The sequence below is a fragment of the Macaca fascicularis genome, chromosome 1 (genome assembly GCF_037993035.2).
Source record: "Macaca fascicularis isolate 582-1 chromosome 1, T2T-MFA8v1.1".
Lineage (NCBI taxonomy): Eukaryota > Metazoa > Chordata > Mammalia > Primates > Cercopithecidae > Macaca > Macaca fascicularis.
In genome coordinates, this window is record NC_088375.1 from 169,257,975 (window position 1) to 169,278,082 (window position 20,108).

At 39.0% G+C, this 20,108-nt stretch overlaps 1 protein-coding gene and 1 non-coding gene across 13 annotated transcripts in view; both read right to left on the bottom strand.

The window, feature by feature from the left end:
• Window positions 1-3,622: 3,622 nt before the first annotated feature.
• On the bottom strand, window positions 3,623-3,813 carry LOC123570662 (U2 spliceosomal RNA). Its single transcript, XR_006694931.1, has one exon. It is a non-coding gene; the product is annotated as a U2 spliceosomal RNA (small nuclear RNA).
• Window positions 3,814-4,359: 546 nt separating this feature from the next.
• Window positions 4,360-20,108, bottom strand: part of DNAJC6 (DnaJ heat shock protein family (Hsp40) member C6) — a 157,775-nt gene continuing 142,026 nt past the window's right edge. For all 12 annotated transcript variants that reach the window (XM_005543155.5, XM_005543151.5, XM_065521053.2 and 9 more), the window contains 5 exons: window positions 18,091-18,210; window positions 13,835-14,098; window positions 11,170-11,312; window positions 8,210-8,386; window positions 4,360-6,713 (listed from right to left, as the gene is read on the bottom strand). In XM_005543155.5, the coding sequence (XP_005543212.2) occupies window positions 6,612-6,713; window positions 8,210-8,386; window positions 11,170-11,312; window positions 13,835-14,098; window positions 18,091-18,210 (806 nt within the window). In that variant the 3' untranslated portion in view covers window positions 4,360-6,611. The remainder of the gene's footprint in view (window positions 6,714-8,209; window positions 8,387-11,169; window positions 11,313-13,834; window positions 14,099-18,090; window positions 18,211-20,108) is intronic.

Genomic DNA, 20,108 nt, shown 5'->3' on the forward strand with positions numbered 1-20,108 from the left:
TTTGTGCCTTGGGGCCTCAAAGTTTGCAGTTTTTAGATCTCTGAGAGTCATTGTGTACTTATCTCACAGGAGTGGAGAGTTCTGTTTTGGCAAGAGCAATCTAGAAGATCATTGAAACAGTCTGGTCTAAATGCTTCATCTTACATTTAAGGAAAGAGGTGCAGAAAGGGTAGGACTTGCCTGTCACACAGCTCTTTGGAGGAGGTTGGATTCTGGGCCACTTCCCCTCATTCCAGCTGAGATCCACTCTACCTGATGGTTAGGTCCCTCTTCTCTTGCTTTTTCTATTTTCAAAAGGACTGAAAGACAAAGGAATCTGTAGAAACTTAGCTTCCCCTGGCTACCTGAGAAGTATAAATTCTCACCACGATCACGTTTCAGGATCCTTGCTCAGTTTACTTTTTCAAAATTGCACATTGAGCATGTTATTGTTTCAATAAATGTCTATTTGTTGATTCAGTGGAGTATTTTTCTAGCTGTCAGTTTATTTTTCTAGCTCCTCTCATTTCTCCTCATAGACGGATGGCACTTTCACTGAAAACAGCATTGTAATACCTGACTCACTGCAGATGCTTGGAGATCCCGTACTACATGGCACTTTTTACTTTGGAGCCTTCAATCTACTCAAGAGCATGGGCAGTGTATGCCACTTTGGTTTAAGGATTATTTTGAGCTGAAGGCAATTAGGAAGAAGCAAATAGGTACAAGGTACTAGAAAAGCACTCTGCCCTCCCTCCATTTGCCAAAAAGCAGGATATAAGTTTACAAAAGTGTACCTCCTGCCTGCTCTACCAGGAAGGACAAAGATTAATCACCAGAGACAATTGTAGACCCCTGCCAGCCTGGAGACAACACAAGAAAAATCTACATGATTAACTTTAGTATTTAGCCTTTATCTGCAACTAGTCTCCCATATATTTGTCTTCCCACAATTTGCTGCCCCTAGAGACTCAAGGTCCTTTATCTTGTCATTTCTTTAAAAATTTATTGTTCCTTGGCTAGGATGCTATATAAGCCCAAGTTCTAACCAAACCTTTGAGTTGCTCATCTCTGAGTATTCCCATTTTACCTACATGAACAATGCACCTGTTGATAAACTTGCTTTACTTTTGTTCATTCGTCTGTCTTTGGCCGGTCTAATGCACAAAGACCCAGCTGAAGAACCTAAGATAGGTAGAGGAAAAGATTCTCCCTCCTCTACAAGAGCTTGGTTCCCTATCATATTATTTCTAATACCTGTTAGAGCACTCAAGGGAACCTGTGTATCAGACAAGCCCTGGAAGTCTGTGGTTTTTAGCTCTCTTCGTGTAGTGCTAAGCTACTCTCATGGGGAAGATATTCTATGGGGTTAAATTTCCCTCATTCCCCCTTCCATTTCCAATCACCCACTCTGTCTCCAGAGAGCCTCAATAGGGTTTGCGGGAGCCTTCCATGTCAGCCTGACTCCAGTCCCACAGAAGATAAGTGATTTTAGGGAAAACTGACAACACGTCAGAGGCAGGGTTTGGTTTGAGCACCCTAGGCTCAGGAGTAAGATCCTGGAAGGTGGTATGAAAGAAAAAGTTGAGATGCTTGCCCCAGGGTAATGTCTGGAATTTTAAAATTGCTGGGACAGTGTTTGTCTTGAACAAGTTTTCTGCCCATGCCAGCTGTCCTTTCCAGGTTACCAAACACCTTAAAGAGAAAGTTAGCTATTTTGCCATAGGCTTTCACCATCTGAAAAAAAATCTGCTTTTCTTTTGCCTGATGTTGCACTGAAAAAACTGTTCTTCCACTTACTCCTTCCACATTTTCTCAAGAATAAAAGAGTCACCAAAAACAGAAAGTAAAACCCTAAAAACCAAATCCTTATCCCCAACTTGCCATTGATATGTTACTTGGATGTATAAGATCTGTAACCTCTGTCATGTTGCCTAGGACTACAGTGGACTTACTGGGATGAATTTTAATATTCTCTCCTTGCATTCAATAATCTCACATGATGACCTAGGTTTTATTGTCTCCATCTTACAGATAGGAAAACAAGCTCCCAGTAACCAGTGAATAGGGAAGCTGAGATCAAGTCCCAAACTGTTCAACTCTAAAGTCAGATGGTCAGCACTTGTACTGTTCCCCACAGTAGATCTTATGCACCAAGAAGCAAGAATTCTTGTAGTAATTAGAAGTAACAGTAACCTCCTATGCTTCACAGGGCATCAAATCCATTCACTGACTTAATTTTCTCCAACATATCTATTAGCATCTTGCATACAGTATACACAAAATGTTGGCTGAATTAACAAATATTAATAAGTTTACCATACACAGTATCATCTCTCCCTATCCTCAGGAAAAAAAAAAAATTGTAGCCTCAAGCTTCAGCTCTGCATAAATTTCTCCATGCTTTAGCTTCCTAAGGTAGGATTTACAAAACCCTGTCTCTCAGCATCTTTGGGGGAATTAAATGAGAAAAAAATATATATAAAACATATATATATATATATATATATATATATATATATATATATATATATATATAAAATAACACCTAGGGCAGTGCACACAAGATAAATGCCAGGATGTTATATCTACACTGGGGCAGGCTTGCAAGTCAGTGCATAAGTTAAATGCAAGAATGATGCAACACTAATTGAAATCCGTAAATGTTGGTTTTCCTTCCTAATGCTCAATCACTACTTTTTTTTACATAGCTGTTCCCTTTACAGAAACAACAATGCAAACCTTTTTGCCATTTTATGTAGACAGATCTCTGTAAACCCAAGGAGATAAGGAATAAGGACCAGGGTAAAAGTAACTTCGGGCTGCCTTTTCCTACTTGTTTCTATCCACTCCCTGGAATATGAAGTTTCCATGTAATTCCAGCTCCAATACCCACCTACAGTGATATACTTTGTCTTATTTACTATCAGTAACAATAACAATAATTACTATTTAGTGAGTACCCACTTGTTCAGAGTTTATATACACAGTTCTTAATTCCTCCATTGCAGGGTTGTTAGAATTCTGTTTTACAGGTGATAAAATTAAGACTCAGAGAGTTCAAGAAACATGTCCAATGTAAGAGTCTGTAAGATTCAGCACAGTGGCTCATGCCTGTAATCTCAGCAATGTGGGAGGCTGAGGCTGGAGGATCACTTGAGGCCAGGAGTTCAAGACCATCCTGGGTGATACAGCAAGACCCCATCTGAAAAACAAACAAACCAACCAAAAAAAAACAGGCATGGTGGCTCTCACCTGCAGTCCTAGCTACTCAAGAGGGCTGAGGCGAGAGGATCACTTGAGCTCAGGAGTTAGAGGCTGCAGAGAGCTACGACAGACCCACTGCATTTCAGCCTAGGTGACACAGCAAGACTCTCTTGTGTAAAAAAAAAGAGAAAAAAAGAAAAAAAAAAGTCTATAAATGGAAAAACTGGGATTTAAACCCAGTCTTTAAATCTCAAACCAACATGTATCACTATTCCCAAAAACCATGATTTATCTTTAGAATAATCAAAATCTGCTACTTGAGCTAGCTTCCCTGATAGGTGTTTCCAGCAGAGAGACTGACTTGTTGCTGCAATAGCTATTTCTGGAATTCAACTTTTTTCTTTTGTTGTCGTTGTTTTAGTGAGGCGGAGGTTACTGCATTTACTGCATTCCTGCAGTAACTGCATTACCAGGCTGATGTGTGGAATGGGTGGGAGAAACTCCTATTCCATCTCCCTGCTCCAAAAAATCCATTTAAAATATTGTTCATGGATAGAAGACATATCAGATGTTAAACTGATAAAATTAGATGCTACATTTATTTTAGCCAAAAGGCCAAAAAGCAATGGGAATTCAACTTTTGTGCTCATTCCCTACACAGATTGTGTTTCATTCACAGCATTAGGATTCAACTTGAACATTCTTCCTCATGTAGACAGCACAGTGATGGGTCAAATGCTTTTGAATGACAGCATTTGTTTCCAAAGAACTAAAATATCTGAGACTTTGTTTCTATGATAAAGTCCCAGACTTCCAGGTTTAATCCTTTTGCCTCAACATACAGATTAATTTTTTTGAAAATCCTTTAATTTTGTGGCTAGGAGACCAGGATTTCTATGCTATTTCTTTTTGAAACATATATCATGTAGCATAATCAAAATCATGTGTGCATGCATGCGTGTGTGTGTGTGTGTGTGTGTGTGTGTGTGTGTGTGCGTGCTGGGGCAGGAGGGATTAAGTATAAATCCAGAAATCCTGTCAGATGACATTTTGGTGCATGCTTTTCGTATTCTCTCCTCATAACTTTCCTTAAAAGTAAATCATGTCAGAAGGTGGCATTCAAGCTCATCACTGTATTCCTACAAGTACCCAAATAACTTGGATTTCCAAATATTTTTGAACCTTTTAATATACATTACAAATATTTTAGACCAATCACATTTTGTTGTAACATATTTACAAAACAAAAAATATATTACAATAAATATGATGAAACAGTGAATCTGATCAACAACAAGCTTTGTCACAACCAGCTATTTAAAAGGAATGCAAAAACCTGTTGGTCTGCATATATTAAGAGTTTTGAGATAAATAGGGTTCCAGAATTATAATGTATCCGGAAAAGAGATGTGAGGAGAAATCCCCAAATTTAAGTTAAGTAAGATTCTTTCTCATTGCTAATTACATAATGTTTAATGATGTTTTAAACTGTGAACATTGATGAATTATCCAAACATGATACAAAGCTAATGTAGTTCTATCATTTCAAAATATGTGACATCCACAGAATATCCTTTTAATTGTTATTGTATACTGTAGTTCACACAATATCTACAAATGTGAATGAGGAAAAAAAAACAGGTCACAGCAACATGTCTCACATTCCGATTTTAAATAGGACAAGCACATACTGGATCAAACATTATTTTATAATACGTTAATAAATAACATCTAGTTTGTTATGGTTACCTTGAACAGTTTATGACTGTATATTTAAAAAGAGAACATTTTCTTTGAGTTTCACATTGTCAGTAAAAGGTAAAATAAATAATGAACTTTAACAAACAAACAAACAAACAAAAAAAAGAGAAAGAGAAAGAGATCTATGCAGAACCTAAAGTATTTTTGACATGCCGCTTTTCCGGTATAGCTTGCCACGAGAAAATTAAAACAAAAACAAAAAATGATTGTCTTTTCAAAACAACTTTTAAAAGCTTTTCACAACATTGAGCATGAACCTTTGAAGATTAGCATGAAAATCTTTTTGCCCATCTGCTTTGCGCATATATATATGTATGTATAATGCACATTGTATATGTGCACACAAAAGAGATCTACTAAAGTCACAGAACAGCAAACTGCTTACCCCTTAAAATGAGAACCAGCCAACACACTGATCTAATCCAGCCAGTCTAAGATCTGGAAAGCTTTCATTCTTGCTTTGCTTTCACAAATGTCCCTGTATGAATGTTGTTCCTGTGGACCCCCAACTACTTTTAAAACAATAAAGTCCACTGTAATAATCCAATGGGTCTAGATTTGCCTTGTGGGGAGGTGGGACCTGGTTCCTCAGAGCAGATACTGACAAGCCATCTGACTGGGTCTGCAGGTGAGTGCAGCTCTCTCACTGTGATCGTGCCATTCTCATAACTCCTATTCAGTGTTGCCTTCTATTCTCTTACCACAACCGCTCACAAACCTAGAGAACACTGAGTCCATACTAGATATTGGCCCTGATAAATTGTGAACAGGCCAAACTACTTTACCACCTGTTTCCAGCTAAGAATGTTTTCTTGGCTAAACAAAAGAAGAGCATTAAGCCTTACAGCAAAACTAGATGTTTCATTTAAACCAGGTTTAGAGTTGTTATAGTAGTAAGACATTTTATTTAATTAATCACAGTTTTCTAAAGGGAAAGAGGGTAACAGCCCACCTTCCTAACCAGGAATAAAGATGTCGGCATCTTCAGAGTCCCTCTTTTCTTTAGCCAGCATTTTCATTCATTTTTAGCTTAGTCAGAAAGTTGGTGGTAATCACTGGACTGTAGTTTAATCACTGGACTATTTTCACTCCCCACAATTCAAGTTCCTTTATATTTGTTAGTCCTCTTGACCAAAAGACATTTACAGTATTATGCTAAAGCCCTTAGTAAATTTTTACTTAAAAAAAAAATACTTGGTCTTGTTCTTTGAGTCTGCATAAAGCCACTGCTCAAATTATATCTTTCCAAGAAAAATCTAGGAACCATTAAACCATCATATAACTCTATTATCATAACTGTTGCTCATTAATCCTATTCTCAGACAATGTGATGGGTGTTATGCCTTCATGGGTGGTGGCCTCTGTTTTCCATTTCCCCAGGTAGAATGCTGAGTGGGCTCCCCACACGGCAGGGAGGAATGCAGTGGTTCTGCAAGGTCATCTGACTAGAAGTTCCTCTCATGCTTTGGATCTTTTATGGTGGGAACTTTGAGAAACCAAACATCCATATCCCTTATCCATGAGAAATTAATTCATGAGTAACTTAACGGTTTAGTACTGAAAACACGTTACTGGAGTTTTTGGTTCATCTGCGAAAACCTCAGAATTGTGACACACACTAAGCATTAGCACAGGTCTGCAGCAGGGATGGAAAAGCTCCTGAATTAATATAAGGGCTTTTGGCCTTGGTTTTCAAATTCAGACCAGGCATCATTGAGCTCCATGAAAATCATCTTTGCGTATTGCTCATAGGGTTGCCCAGTAGCCTGCAGAGAAAACAAAAACACATATTAGATACCACAGACCAAAATGTTACTGATATTGAATTTTTCACTGCCAATATATGGACTCTAAGTAATTGAAATGTTTTTCTATTTGGCCATTTCTACTTTTCAGCCTAATCTACTATATCTGACCCAAATTACTATAACTTCCCCATAATGCCCTCCCCCTAGAAATGCACAGGGGTAGTAGTAATCCGTCAAGAAGCAGACAACAGAGAGCTTATCGGGCAGCAAAAGATGTATCTCTGTTCTCCAGAAGTATCTGCCAAATGACAAAGGTTCTTGAGAGCCCATCTCCATTGACTGTTTTTAACTCCCATTTTCCCGTTTCTAAAACGTTCTTTGAGAGTCATAATGGGGCATACAGTTTGTGGATTTTTCTGGGCTCTTGTTTCTCCTTCTCTTTTGATTCATCAAAATTCAAGCACTACCACTGCTTCTCATTAATTCTTCTTTCCAGACTAGTACAAAAAAAATGTGGAGAGATGAAAATCAAATGCATCAAATTCAAGCCTGTGTTCCCAAGTGGCACTTCGATCATAGCTTCATGTCATATGACCGGTATAGTCTATGTGACAGCAAGATGACTCACTTCTTTCTGAATGTTTCTATGTATTATACGATGATTTCATTTGGCCATGAGTTAGTTGAAGTTTCTGACAAGGTAGAGCCTTAGATGTATATATACTTCAATGAAGACATAAACTGACATAATCAATATAGTGATAATCAAGACAGTGGCAAATTTAATTCCATTTTGAATATTTTATTGATTCTCACAAATTTTACCAACTACATTCTAAAGCTTTTCCATTACTGTCCTAGCTAACCATACTGTTTTATCTCTAAAGGAAAGAAGTTTTCTTCTGTCCAGCTCTTAGCCTGTCCTTACTATTGTAAGTCAGGATACAATTTACTTTTTCTTTTCTTTTCTTTTTTTGGAGACGGGGTCTCACTCTGTTGCCCAGGCTGGAGTACAGTGGAGTGATCTCAGCTCACTGCAGCCTTGATCACCCAAGCTCAAGTGATCCTCCTACCTCAGCTTCCCGAGTGGCTGAGACTACAGGCTCATGCCACCACACCAGCTAATTTTTGTATTTTTTTTGTAGGGACGGGGTTTTTTCATGTTGCCCAGGCTGGTCTCAAACTTGAGGGCTCAAGCAATTTGCCTACCCCAGCCTCCCAAAGTGCTGGAATTACAGGCATACGCCACTGTACTCAGCCACAATTTACTTCTGAGCCCTAAAAATTAATCCCTGGGTAAATCTTACTCTCTCTAAATAAGCCCCTGTAATATATAGTTTGATATCTTCTTTCTCATTTCATAAAATGTAACTATTTGTTTAAATATCTGATTTTAGCCCATAGACTTAATTTTATTAAAAATAGGTCATATCAACCAGCACATTTAAAGTAAAACACATAAGATAATGAAGCAAGGACCTGACAAGTTACACAACAGGGCAGGTTATACCCACTTTATCTGGGTGCACCACCAGGACAGCCTTCCTGTACACCTTCTTCACCTGCTCTGGTGTTACCAGGTCTGCCATGCCAACTGGTTTCCACTTGGTCTCCCCAGCCCACAGCACAGTATGCATCGTGGAGAGAAGGGCTCTGATATTTCTTTCTTTACCTTCAATCCATTCCAGAATCTGTAAACACGAAGGGAATTAAGAAACTCAAATGCTTAATTACTACTTCAGAAGGTTTCCACTGGGACTCTAGAAACCCCTTCTGCTCCAGCAACATCAAAACACTTAGGGCAACCTGTATAATCCAGGCTGTTTCTTCCACCTGAAATGCTTCTCCTCCTTAACCTCCTACCTTGTCTTCCTGGTTAACTCTATCATCCTTCAAAAGCCTGCTGAGGAATTTCACACTGTTAGACTTTGCAAGTTTGATTTCCTTTCTCTCCCATCCCTACCCTCAGAGTTACACTCAACATAAACTCCATGAGGGTAGATACTGCACTAAATAAGTAACCGTTAAAAAAGCGCCAAACTGGCCGGGCGCGGTGGCTCAAGCCTGTAATCCCAGCACTTTGGGAGGCCGAGACGGGCGGATCACGAGGTCGGGAGATCGAGACCATCCTGGTTAACACGGTGAAACCCCATCTCTACTAAAAAATACAAAAAACTAGCCGGGCGAGGTGGCGGGCGCCTGTAGTCCCAGCCACTCGGGAGGCTGAGGCAGGAGAATGGCGTGAACCCGGGAGGCGGAGCTTGCAGTGAGCTGAGATCCGGCCACTGCACTCCAGCCTGGGTGAGAGAGCCAGACTCCGTCTCAAAAAAAAAAAAAAAAAAAAAAAAAAGCGCCAAACTTCTCTGGGCTACTCTACCTTAAACACGTTTTTACCATAATATGTGCCACACTTTATTGTAATTGTGTGTTTGTCTTTCCCTTCCATTAGGCAGAACTGTTTGAGGAAAAGTATTATTTCTTATATATCACTGTATCTCAGAACCAAATAATAAACCTGGTGCAGAAGAGCTCAAAAAGGCTTGTTACATTAATTGATCCATTTAGTCATTTATTTGAACTATGAACATTCACAGTTTGAACAAATGAGGTGATTAAGTCAGAGGGATCATAAAACTGTATCAGCATTGAGTACCTAACAGGAGTTCGGCTAAGTGAGTGTTGCTGGATGAATGGTTCAGTCATGTTAATGACAGCTACTCTCCCAAACAATTACATACCCTGTACCAATTAAATAATCAAACATGGCTTAAGTGAAATAAACAGCTTTCTTTTATAGGAAACCGCCTAAGTTTGCCTAATGAACAAAGGTTTTTGAGATAAAACACAAAGTTTTTGGGAGAAATATTAAGCCCCTGTGACATTGGGTGGAGTGAAAAACATGCAAATGAAAGATCCTACATTGTACTAAAAAATGTGTCAAAGAATCTAAGTTATATTAGATGTATATTATATACATCTGCAACAAATCTGTCAGGAAACTATACAGAACAGTGCTATATGTTTTCAGAATGTGTTAAGATTGACTTGCCGTTCAAGTACTGGTTTTGCAGATGCCTTAATACAAAGACAGATTACATCCTCCTCTTTCAGTTTGTTATAGTGTCAGCATATTTAGTATTTTGTCACATAGGAACTCAACCTCTCCATCTGTGAAGAACATTCCAATTCTCTTGATCTTTACAAACTCTTCCAGACCTCATACCACTCATCAACATAACCACCCTCTGTTTCCCAGCTAATCTGCATCCGCCTGTCCATACAACATCTTCATCTGTGAAGTTATGTGGTTTTTCTTCAGCTGTGAAACAAAGGGATTAGATTTGCTGATTTGCAAACTTAAAAAAAACAACAACAACAATGCTGAAACATACTAAAACAGTATGTTGATTTGAGGAAAAAAGAATGTTGATTTGATTTAAGGAAAATCCTCAAATCTAATTTTACCTAGACCTCCAGAATCAAAAAGAGATAAAAGGAGAACTGCTTGGGTTAAAAGTAGAGGGAGACAATGGGGAAGACGGGAGCCACACTTCCCTCAGCCTTTCTCTCCCCTACCTTCCAAACCTCCAGGTCTAATGTTGCAGGAATTGGTAAGTCTCAGATACGTAAATATTTCTCTATCAGTAGAGAAAAGATCCTGGGGGCTTCAGTCAATCTGGTTTAATAAAAAAGCTCTCAAGGCAGAAACAGAAAACATAAACAATGCATTCTTCTTACCAGCAAAGTCTAATGACTCATGTTTAGAATGTGAATGCCATTTGAATAACAAAATCACCTCTTAAAAAGTGCTGCTGCTCATCTGAACAGGCAAACAAAAGAAATCTGTATTGCCATACCATGGAATAACATTTATTTTATTAAAGAAATTAAACAGTGTGTGCAACCTCCTCACAGCTACTTTGCTTTTAAAGGGAACAGCTGTACTCAAATCACAACTGCAAAGACCAAATAGAGTAGCCACCAGAAATCTAATACCATGCCTTCTATAGGTGATATGGTCTGAATGTATGTGTCCCCCAAAATTCCTATACTGAAATTCTAATTCCTGAGGTGATGGTATTAGGAGGTTAGGGCTTCCTACTGGGAGGTGATTAGTTCATGAGACACATTTCTTGTAAATGGGATTAGTGCCCTTATGAAAGAGGCCTGAGCAAGACCTCTTTCTTCTGCCTATGAGGACACAGGGAAAAGACCAGCATCCATGAACCAGGAAGATGGCCCTCACCAGACACCAAAATGGCTGGCACCTTGATCTTAGACTTCCAGCCTTCATAACTATGAGAAAAAAAAAAATCCTGTTGTTTATAAGCTACCCCATTTATGGTATTTTGTTATAGCAGCCTGAATGGACTAAGACAATAGGTTAGTCTCGTGCTGATAGCTCCATATACATGACTTTATCACATGACTTTGTCATATAGGATAATCAAGCTGTGTCAGGGGCCTCACTCACCTTTAATTTCTCAGGATCCATTTCCTTAGCCATTTCCTCCTTTCTCATCTCAGCTATTGTCCGAGGCCCCTTTTTGTCTTTGTGAGCATTGAAACCTTGACCAGAGAGTAGGTCTTCAAAATCAGCTGCTTTTTGTTTCCCTTCTGCAATATAATGTTTGAAAATCATTAATAGTTTTCATTCTTAAACATAACGCTGTATCATTATCTCACAGCATCTGGGGTCTTCAAGATGTTTTTAATATGCATTCAGTCCCTTAACCCTCATGCTTGCTTACCCTGTGAGTAGGGTAAGAGACTCTTGCATCCATTTTACAGATGATGAAAATGAATCTGTCCAGAATCATTTAACATATATGTGGCAAGGTTAAAACTGGAGGTTGGTTCATGAAGCCAAATCAAATTCCATCTCCACTGTACCTTCTCTTTAGATGAGGATACTCATTATCCCTCCAGATTATAACTAACTCATATCAGTGTTGGCACTGGGATCTGGGTTTTGGTAGTTGAAATCCATGCATGCTACCACTTTCCTGCCCCTATTCTGTTGATATTTTAGTCAGTCACTTTGCTCTTTCTTTCCAAATCTGTTGTATCCTCATACTCTTTCTCAATTTGGTTGGACAGGCAGCCAAGCATGGTGGCTAGGAACAAAGAATTTGGACCCCAGCTCCCCAGGTTTGAATTCTAACTCTGCCACTTAATAGTGATGTGACCTAGGCAAGTTACTTACTATCTCTATTCCTCAATTTCCTAATCCATAAAATGGGGATGGTGTTAGGAATATTACTTACCTTATGGAGTTGTTGTGAAAATGAATTAGTTGACATTTAAAATGCTTAGAACAGTGCCTGGCTATCTAAATGCTTGTTAAAACAAAATAAAACCAAAACATCAGTCCATACAGTCAATTCAAATCAACCAAAATCAGTTGGTTGAGTTGAAAACCATTTGCTATCTCTATACTGTAAAACATACACACACCTGCACTTGCACACACTGAAATGTAAGTGCTCTGAAACTAGGGATTTTGTTTCGTTTACTGCTGCATCCTCAACGTTTTCTACACTGAAGATGCTCCGTAAGTATTTGCTGATTGAAATCACTCACCCCACATCTATCTACTCAAAAATGGAGGGGAATTGACATGACTCTATGGAACTGTCCAGGAAATATCCCTGGTAGTCAAGAACAAACATGATGTTACATACCCCCAACAACTGAATTCCTAACATGTTGGTGTTGTGAGAAGCACTTGTGTTCTAGCCAGTAGAATGTAGCAATAAAGGGCAGGGGTTCTGGAGCCAAACTGCCAGGGTTCAAATCCTGACTCTGTCACTTATAAGCTGTATAAACTTAGGAAATTACTTCATCGATCTGTGTCACAGGTTCCCCACCTATGATATGTGGTTGGTTTTGAAGATTATAAGAAATAATATGGGAGTCCCCCGACTTATTCACAGGGGGTATGTTCCAAGGCCTGCAGTGGACACCTAAAAACCACAGATATTACCGGACCCTATATATACAGTACTTTCTTTGATCTGATAACCGAGATGGCTACTAAGTGACTAATGGGAGGCTAGAGAACACAACATAGATGTGCTGGACAGAGGGATGCTTCACATCCTAGACAGGATGGAGTAAGATGGTGTGAGGTTTCATCACGCTGCTCATAATAGTGCACAATTTAAAATGAATGAATTGCTTACTCCTGGAATTTTCCATTTAATATTTTCAGACTGCAGTTGATCTCAGATAACTGAAATTGCAAAGGACAAAACCACACATAAAGGGGGATGACTGTACATGAAAAATGCTTAGGATAGCACCTGGCATACAGTAAGGACTCAATAAATGTTAGCTACAGCTACCAGGAAGAACAGAAGAATTGCCTTTCCATGTTCCATAGAGAGAAAGGCCTGTTCCCTCACCATGTTCCTACGTACTTCATTGCAGAGTCTGACAAAATCAACTGAAATATAAAATGTACCAAAATAGGCTTTTAATAAACTCAAATCTAACCATCCCTCCTATGCAAAAATATTACTTTTCACTCATTGTCAAGATCCTATCCAAGGTATCCTCCAGCCTCAGGTGTTGGCACCATTATAGGTACCCCACTGATCTCAGGAATCCACCAAACAGAGCATAAGAAAGACCAAGTGTTCCAAGACACATACAGTCCTCCAATTGGGACCAAAGGGCAAATATGACCAATGTGCTTGAAAGATTCCCCAACTTTTTCTTCTACCTCCTCTTCCAAAGGAATAACAGCTTTAAGATCCATCCACCTCTCCACTCACATCCCTTCAACATTCATTTAGTGCCTACCCTATGCCAAGCATTATGCTAGGTGCTAATGATACCATGGCAACTAAGACACAGTCCCTGCCCTCCATGTGGTTCCAGTGTGGAGAGAAATGGACAAGTGAGCCCACAGTCACAAAATGGTATAAAACTTAGAAGCATAGTCAACCCAGGAGGCTCCAGGTACAGCGTTGGGGGTAGGGATCATGTCGTGTCTCTACAACTGTAAGATTTCCTCAGAAACTACTGAATTGAAACTATCCAGAAACTACTGTCACCTTCAGACATACATATTCAGGCAGTATGACAACACAGACAGGCTGCCCTATAGCTAGGTCCCATACCATCATCCTTACCCAAATTACTTGATCCTTTCCCACGTTCGTTCTGGCCCCCAGGCATGGCCGAGAAGCTCACATTGTAGTTGGGTCGGTTCTGGGGAGAGGAGTGGGGCATGCTGGGCTGAGGCTTAGGCTGTGGCTGCTGCCAGTTGTAGGCACCTCCCTGCTGCCACCCGCCACCCATAGGCTGAGGAGATGCCTTCTGTGGCGAGCTGAGAGGTGGGAATCCTCCACCCAATCCAGTTGGTGTGGTGGGCTTGCTGGCAAATGAAGAACTACCTAAAGAAAAAGGGATGAAGAAGGTAAAACTATATTGAGTGGCCTCTAACTCTTGTGTCTTCAGATATTGTTTGCAGTGGCTTTAGTAGCCATTCCCTTGACTGATAGCATAAGTAATCTTCCTAATATAGATAAAGGAATTACAGGCATACATATTATTTCCTTAATCCCCACAACGACACTTTTAGGTATGTTTTAATGGCCTCATTTTTCCTTCAGATGAACAAACTGCAGGTCAGAGCAGTTAAGTGATTTTCTCAGAGGCACACAGCAAGTGGCTGAGCTGACACTTGATTCTGGATCTTTGCCTCCAAGTCAAAAGAACCCTGGCTCTTCCCACTGTGCCATCCTTCCCCACCCTTCCATCTTCTAAGCAGATTCTACTTCTTCACTAGAATAAAATGTTTTAAAAAACTACTAAATGACAAGAATGGGGAATAAAACAGAGTAAGTCCACTCATTAAGGTGCTACTTAAACTTCAATTATTAGGATTAATCACTTTTTGTTATAAAGCATGGTTAGTGCCCAAGAGTAAATAAAGACGTTTTGAAATTTCACAAGTAGGTTTTAATTTCATACTACTTGCATTTCATTCAAGGAAAGAAAAAATAGTCAACATTCTGATAACTTTAAACAGAACAAACGATCTTATTCAAGCTTTAAAAATGATGTTATTTTGTGCCAGGAATTTAAGTAGAATCGTGATTGCATAATCTCCAAACTTTTAAGCACTCACTGCATACAAGCTGGGTTATGTCCAAAATATGAAAACCAGCTGTGACTTGCATTTAAAGAGGTAAAATGAGAAGCTGAAATGTGATGATCCCCAAAGACCCTTTCATGTAATAAGTCTAAAGGAACAACAATAAAATAACTAATACTTATATAGCTCTTTAGAGTTAACAAAATGTGCTTATGTGCATTACTGCTCAGATCTACACAGCACTCTTAGGAGGTAAGTAGTATCACTGGCCCCACTTTAAAGATAAGGAAATTAAGGCTCAGAGAGGTTTCCTGATATGCTCATGATCACACAGCTAATTATGGAGCTGGGATTAGACTATGTACATCCTACCTCCAAATATCAGGTTCGTTTACTGCACCCAGTAATCCTTAATTCCTCTCCTAATTGCTGAGCCTTTCACTATAACTCATCCCTTACTATCCCTTCTTTCTATAGATACTTTCCCTATTCTGATCCTGGGACTCCACTTTCCTTCCCTACTGGAAATGTGTCATGATCACTGGACTTATCGTCAATCTGAGTTTCAGTCTCAGCTCTATCATTCATTCTTGCATTTGTTCTTCATTCATTCATACATATATACACTAATTCACCCCTATTTGGTGAGCATTACCAAGTGTGATGTACTATGCTGGGCACTAAGAATATCGCTGAAAACAGGACACAGAGAATCTTTCTATATCTCTCTTCTAAAGCTGGGTAAAAAAATCGCACCCCTTTGAGCCTCAGTTTCTTCATCTGTTTAATCAAAACTATGTCTGTATCACAGGTATACTGTAAAGACACAACAACTACATGAAAGTATTCCACAATTAAGCAAACAAAGAGGTGTTATATATTATAAAATAATGTAAGCTCATATGCTAATAAGCACATGCCTAATACATCTTCAGGGCTCAATAAATACTTGGTGATAGGAAAATGTAATGACAGGGCTTGTCTTCAAAGTTGGCATTGCCCCACTCATTCCATAACTAGCAGCATGAAGTCCCTCTTCCTATGTCCCAGAGCCTTCCTGCCAAGAGCACAGGAACATACACCTAAGACTTGGTATTCATTCTATACTGGGGTTTCATTTTATATTTAAGGAAGCTTACTTTGTTCTGAACATATATGCTTTTTATTTTAAAATTTGGTAAATATGGAAAAGCCTAAAGAATGAAGAAAACCTTGCCATATGCCTACCATCCTGTCAGTTATTCATTCATTTAGGAACCACTATCGAGCATCCTCTAGATGCCAGGCTGCAGATACAGTGGTGAAAAAGCAGACGCTGACCCCACACTCACGGGGCTCATCAACATTGCAGGACTCTCTGATGTCCACCCTTCTAGAATCTTTTCTCCCTATGCTCAGCAAGTCTAATTGTTAATGCAATTGAAGCAGATAACTGACAGAAAAACAAAGTGGTAGCTAAATCCAGAGACCACTGCAATCCTCATTAAAAGCTACAGCAGTGGTTCTCAACCTTGATTGTGCATTAGAATTACCTGGGGAGCTTTTTAAAAAATGCTCCATCTTGTGTAGCCCCTACAGTAGTGGATATTTTACATTCAATTAAAGTTTCTTCCTCCCACTGTAGTGTAAGTTTCAAAGAACAGGAATGTCATCTGCCTTGATTCTTTATTACATCCTGAATGCCTACCACGTAGTAAGTACTCAAAAATACTTGTGAAATGAGGGAATTAATGTTCAAGGGTAGAAAATCATTGACTGGATGAACTGACCTGATACTCCTTCCCACACTCAGCTACATCAACCTCTAAACCTTTTATGAGTGCAAGCTCCAGAGCTAGACTTCTTGGTGTTGAAAGCTTGTGATTTGTGCATGTTACTTAATCTGTTGTGTCCCTGTTTCCTCATCTGTAAAATGAGGATTATAACAGTCACCACTTCAAAAGATTATGAAGATTAAATGAAATGATATATGTGAAGCACTTCAAGTAGTGTCTGGCACATAGTAAGGCTCCAATAACTATTAACTGTTATTTTTATCATTTTCATTATTTGACATTATATTATATATTTGTTAATTTATTATTTGATTCTCCTTCTATAATGTAAGTTTTATTAAGGCAGGAGTTTTGGGATTTTTGTGCTATTTTTTTTTTTACCAAAACAGTCCTAGCACCTAGAAGGCACTTTCATAAATATTTGTTGGATGAATAAATGCATTAAAAATCAATAACAAATGAGATTTTATTGAAGTAAAATTTCATCTGATGTAGTAATATTACTTTAAAATTTGAAATTTTCTGTAAGATACAAAGAAAGGTGGAGAAGAAAATGTCTGCATAAAAGAATTTTGAGAGTTCTTAGAAGGGAAAAACATCTAAATAGTACAGAATGGAAGATAAAGATGCTGACACAAGTTACAGACAACAGTGGTAGCCAGGCTCACATTCCCTCCATCTGGCTCTAAATGCCTCAGGAGGGCTTCCTGAGATCAGGGACTATCAATATGGCCAAGATAAACCTTTGTGTCAGGGCTACCCCATCCTTATTTAACAAATCTGCACTGCCCTAGAGGAGGAAAGAAAAAGGAGGAAGAAAATATTTCAGGACACAGTACTCCAATGAACCCCTCCTTGAAAACAGGTTCCTTGGTGAAATCAGTTTGAGAACTCTGGACACTGTGACCCTCTTAGTGGTAATCAAAATCCACTGAAACCAGTGTTTCCCAATCTCACTTGCTCTCAGAACACTTACCCTGTGACATCTATTAACATATGGTGAAAATATTCTGGAAATACGATACTTGAGTCTATTTTCTGTATAGAATTTTACAAATTGACCAGAGAGCACCACAGTTAATGGAGAGAAGGGGAACGGTGTGAAGATCTCACAGGTAACACCACAGCATCACAGTAAGTGTTCTGCAAGGTTGCCATTATGTGGCACAAATCCATCTGACCAGCCCTGTCTCATACCATTTCCCTACACGTTACTTTTGCACAGCCAAACTCTGCTGCCATGAGCCCCTGAAAGCTCTAACTTTATTCATACTACACATCCAGAATTAGGCACTGGAGAAATGAATCAATAAAGATGATTTTGAATCCCATATCTGATTCTCACTTTCTTTTTTTAAAAAGCCTATCTCAGGTTTCAGAGGATAGATTAAGAATACACACTATTTGAGGTTCCAGGCGACAAGACCAGCTTGCTATAACACCAAAGACTGAGATTTGAGGCTTTGTAGCCATAAATAAATGTTATTTGTAGCTCGATCTTCTGAGTTTGTACCTAGCGTCCCAAGGTCGGCAAAAGGATCCAGAGTCTGGGGTTTGTTTTGATGGGTGGGAGTACCATGCGAGGATCCGGTTGGGCTGGTGGCAGCTGACTTGCTTCCCATTCCAAAGCCTCCTGAAAAGGAAATAAGGTCATTGAAAATGAGTTAGTTGTTTGAGGCTGAATTCTGAAATTCAGAATTCCAGAGTTACTGTTCATTTTGTCTCCTAGGCAAATTAGGACAGGGTTTGAAAATGTCTAAGAAGTTGCTAGACCCTGTTTCCCTGACCTGGGTGAATGGTGACCTTGAACAAGGACAGAACACAGAAAAGACAAATGCTGTTTCCAAGCCACAAGTGTGAACTATTATATCCAGTGTTTGTTTTATTTCCAGGTCCTCATGTCACCTGACTTCACTCTTTCCTGTAGGATTTGAAGTTAGGTCTGGATCTGGATTCCAGCTTTGCCAATTCCTGAGTGACCTTGGGAATCTTGCTTAACATCTTTGAGCTTCACCATTTTACCATTAGTTTTAAAAAAGAGAAATAATATGAAACCAATGGCACAGGCAACAAAAGAATAACAAATGGGACAATTATCAGGCTAAAAACTTCTGTGCAGGGAAGGTAACAATCAACAGAATAAGAAGGCAACAGGGTAAAAAGACTTATTTTTCACCATATACAAAAATCAGCTCAAATTCCATTAAACATTTAAATACAAGACCCAAAACTATGAAATTACCAGAAGAAAACATAAAGATGAAAACCAGAAGAAAACCAACAGATGTATAAAACCAACAGATGTATAAAAAATACTAACATCACCAATCATCATATAAATGCACATCAAAACCAAAATGACATATCACCTCACTCCTATAAGAATTGCTGTTATACAAAAACAAAAAACTTGTTGGCAAGGATGTAGAGAAAAAAGAACACAGTTAGTGGGAATGTAAATTAGTACAGCCATTATGGGAAACAATTTGGAGGTTCCTTAAAATATTAAAAATAGAACTACCATGTGATTTATCAATCCTGCTACTGGGTATATATCCGAAGGAAATCAAGTCAGTATGTCAAAGAGATATCTGCACTCCCATGCTTATTGTAGCACTATTCACAACAGCCAAGATATGGAATCAACCTAAGTACCCATTAATGGATGAATGGATAAATAAAATGTGGTATACACACAATAGAAAACTATTGAGCCATAAAAAGGAGAAATTCCTGTCATTTGAGATGACATGGATAAACCTAGACAGCATTATGTTACATGAAATAAGCCAGGCACAGAAAGACAAATACTGTATGTTCTCATTCGTATATGGAAGCTAAAAAAGTTGGTCTCATAGAAATAAAGAGTAGAATGGTGGTTAGCAGGTGCTGGGGTGGTTGGACGTAGGGCAGGGATGAGGAGGCATTGGTTAAAGGATATATTATTACAGCTAGATAGAAGGAATAAGTCAAGAGATCCATTGTACAGCATAGTGACTCCAGTTAATGATAATCTACTACATTCTTGAAAAATTCAAAGAGAATGGATGTTAAATGTTCTCACCACAAAAATATAACCACGTAAAGGTAACGCTTTTGTTAATTAGCTACGTTAAACCATATCACTGTGTATGTGTACTTCAAAACCTCATATTGTATACGACAAATACATACAATTTTATCTGTCAATTTAAAGAAAAATCTTTTTTTGAGACAGGGTTCTCACTCTGTCACCCAGGCTGGAGTGCAGTGGTGTGATCTCGGCTCACTGCAGCCTCAACTTCCTTGGCTCAAGTAATTCTCCCATCTCAGCCTCCCAAGTAGCTGGGACTATAGGCACACACCACCACCCCTGACTATTTTTGTATTTTTGTAGAGATGGGGTTTTGCCATGTTGCCCAGACTGGTCATGAACTCCTGGCCTTAAGGGATCCTCCCATCTCAGCCTCCCAAAGTGCTGGGATTACAGGTGTGAGCTACCACGCCCCAGCCAAAAACTTTTTAAAAATTAAAAACAGAAGCAAATCCTGT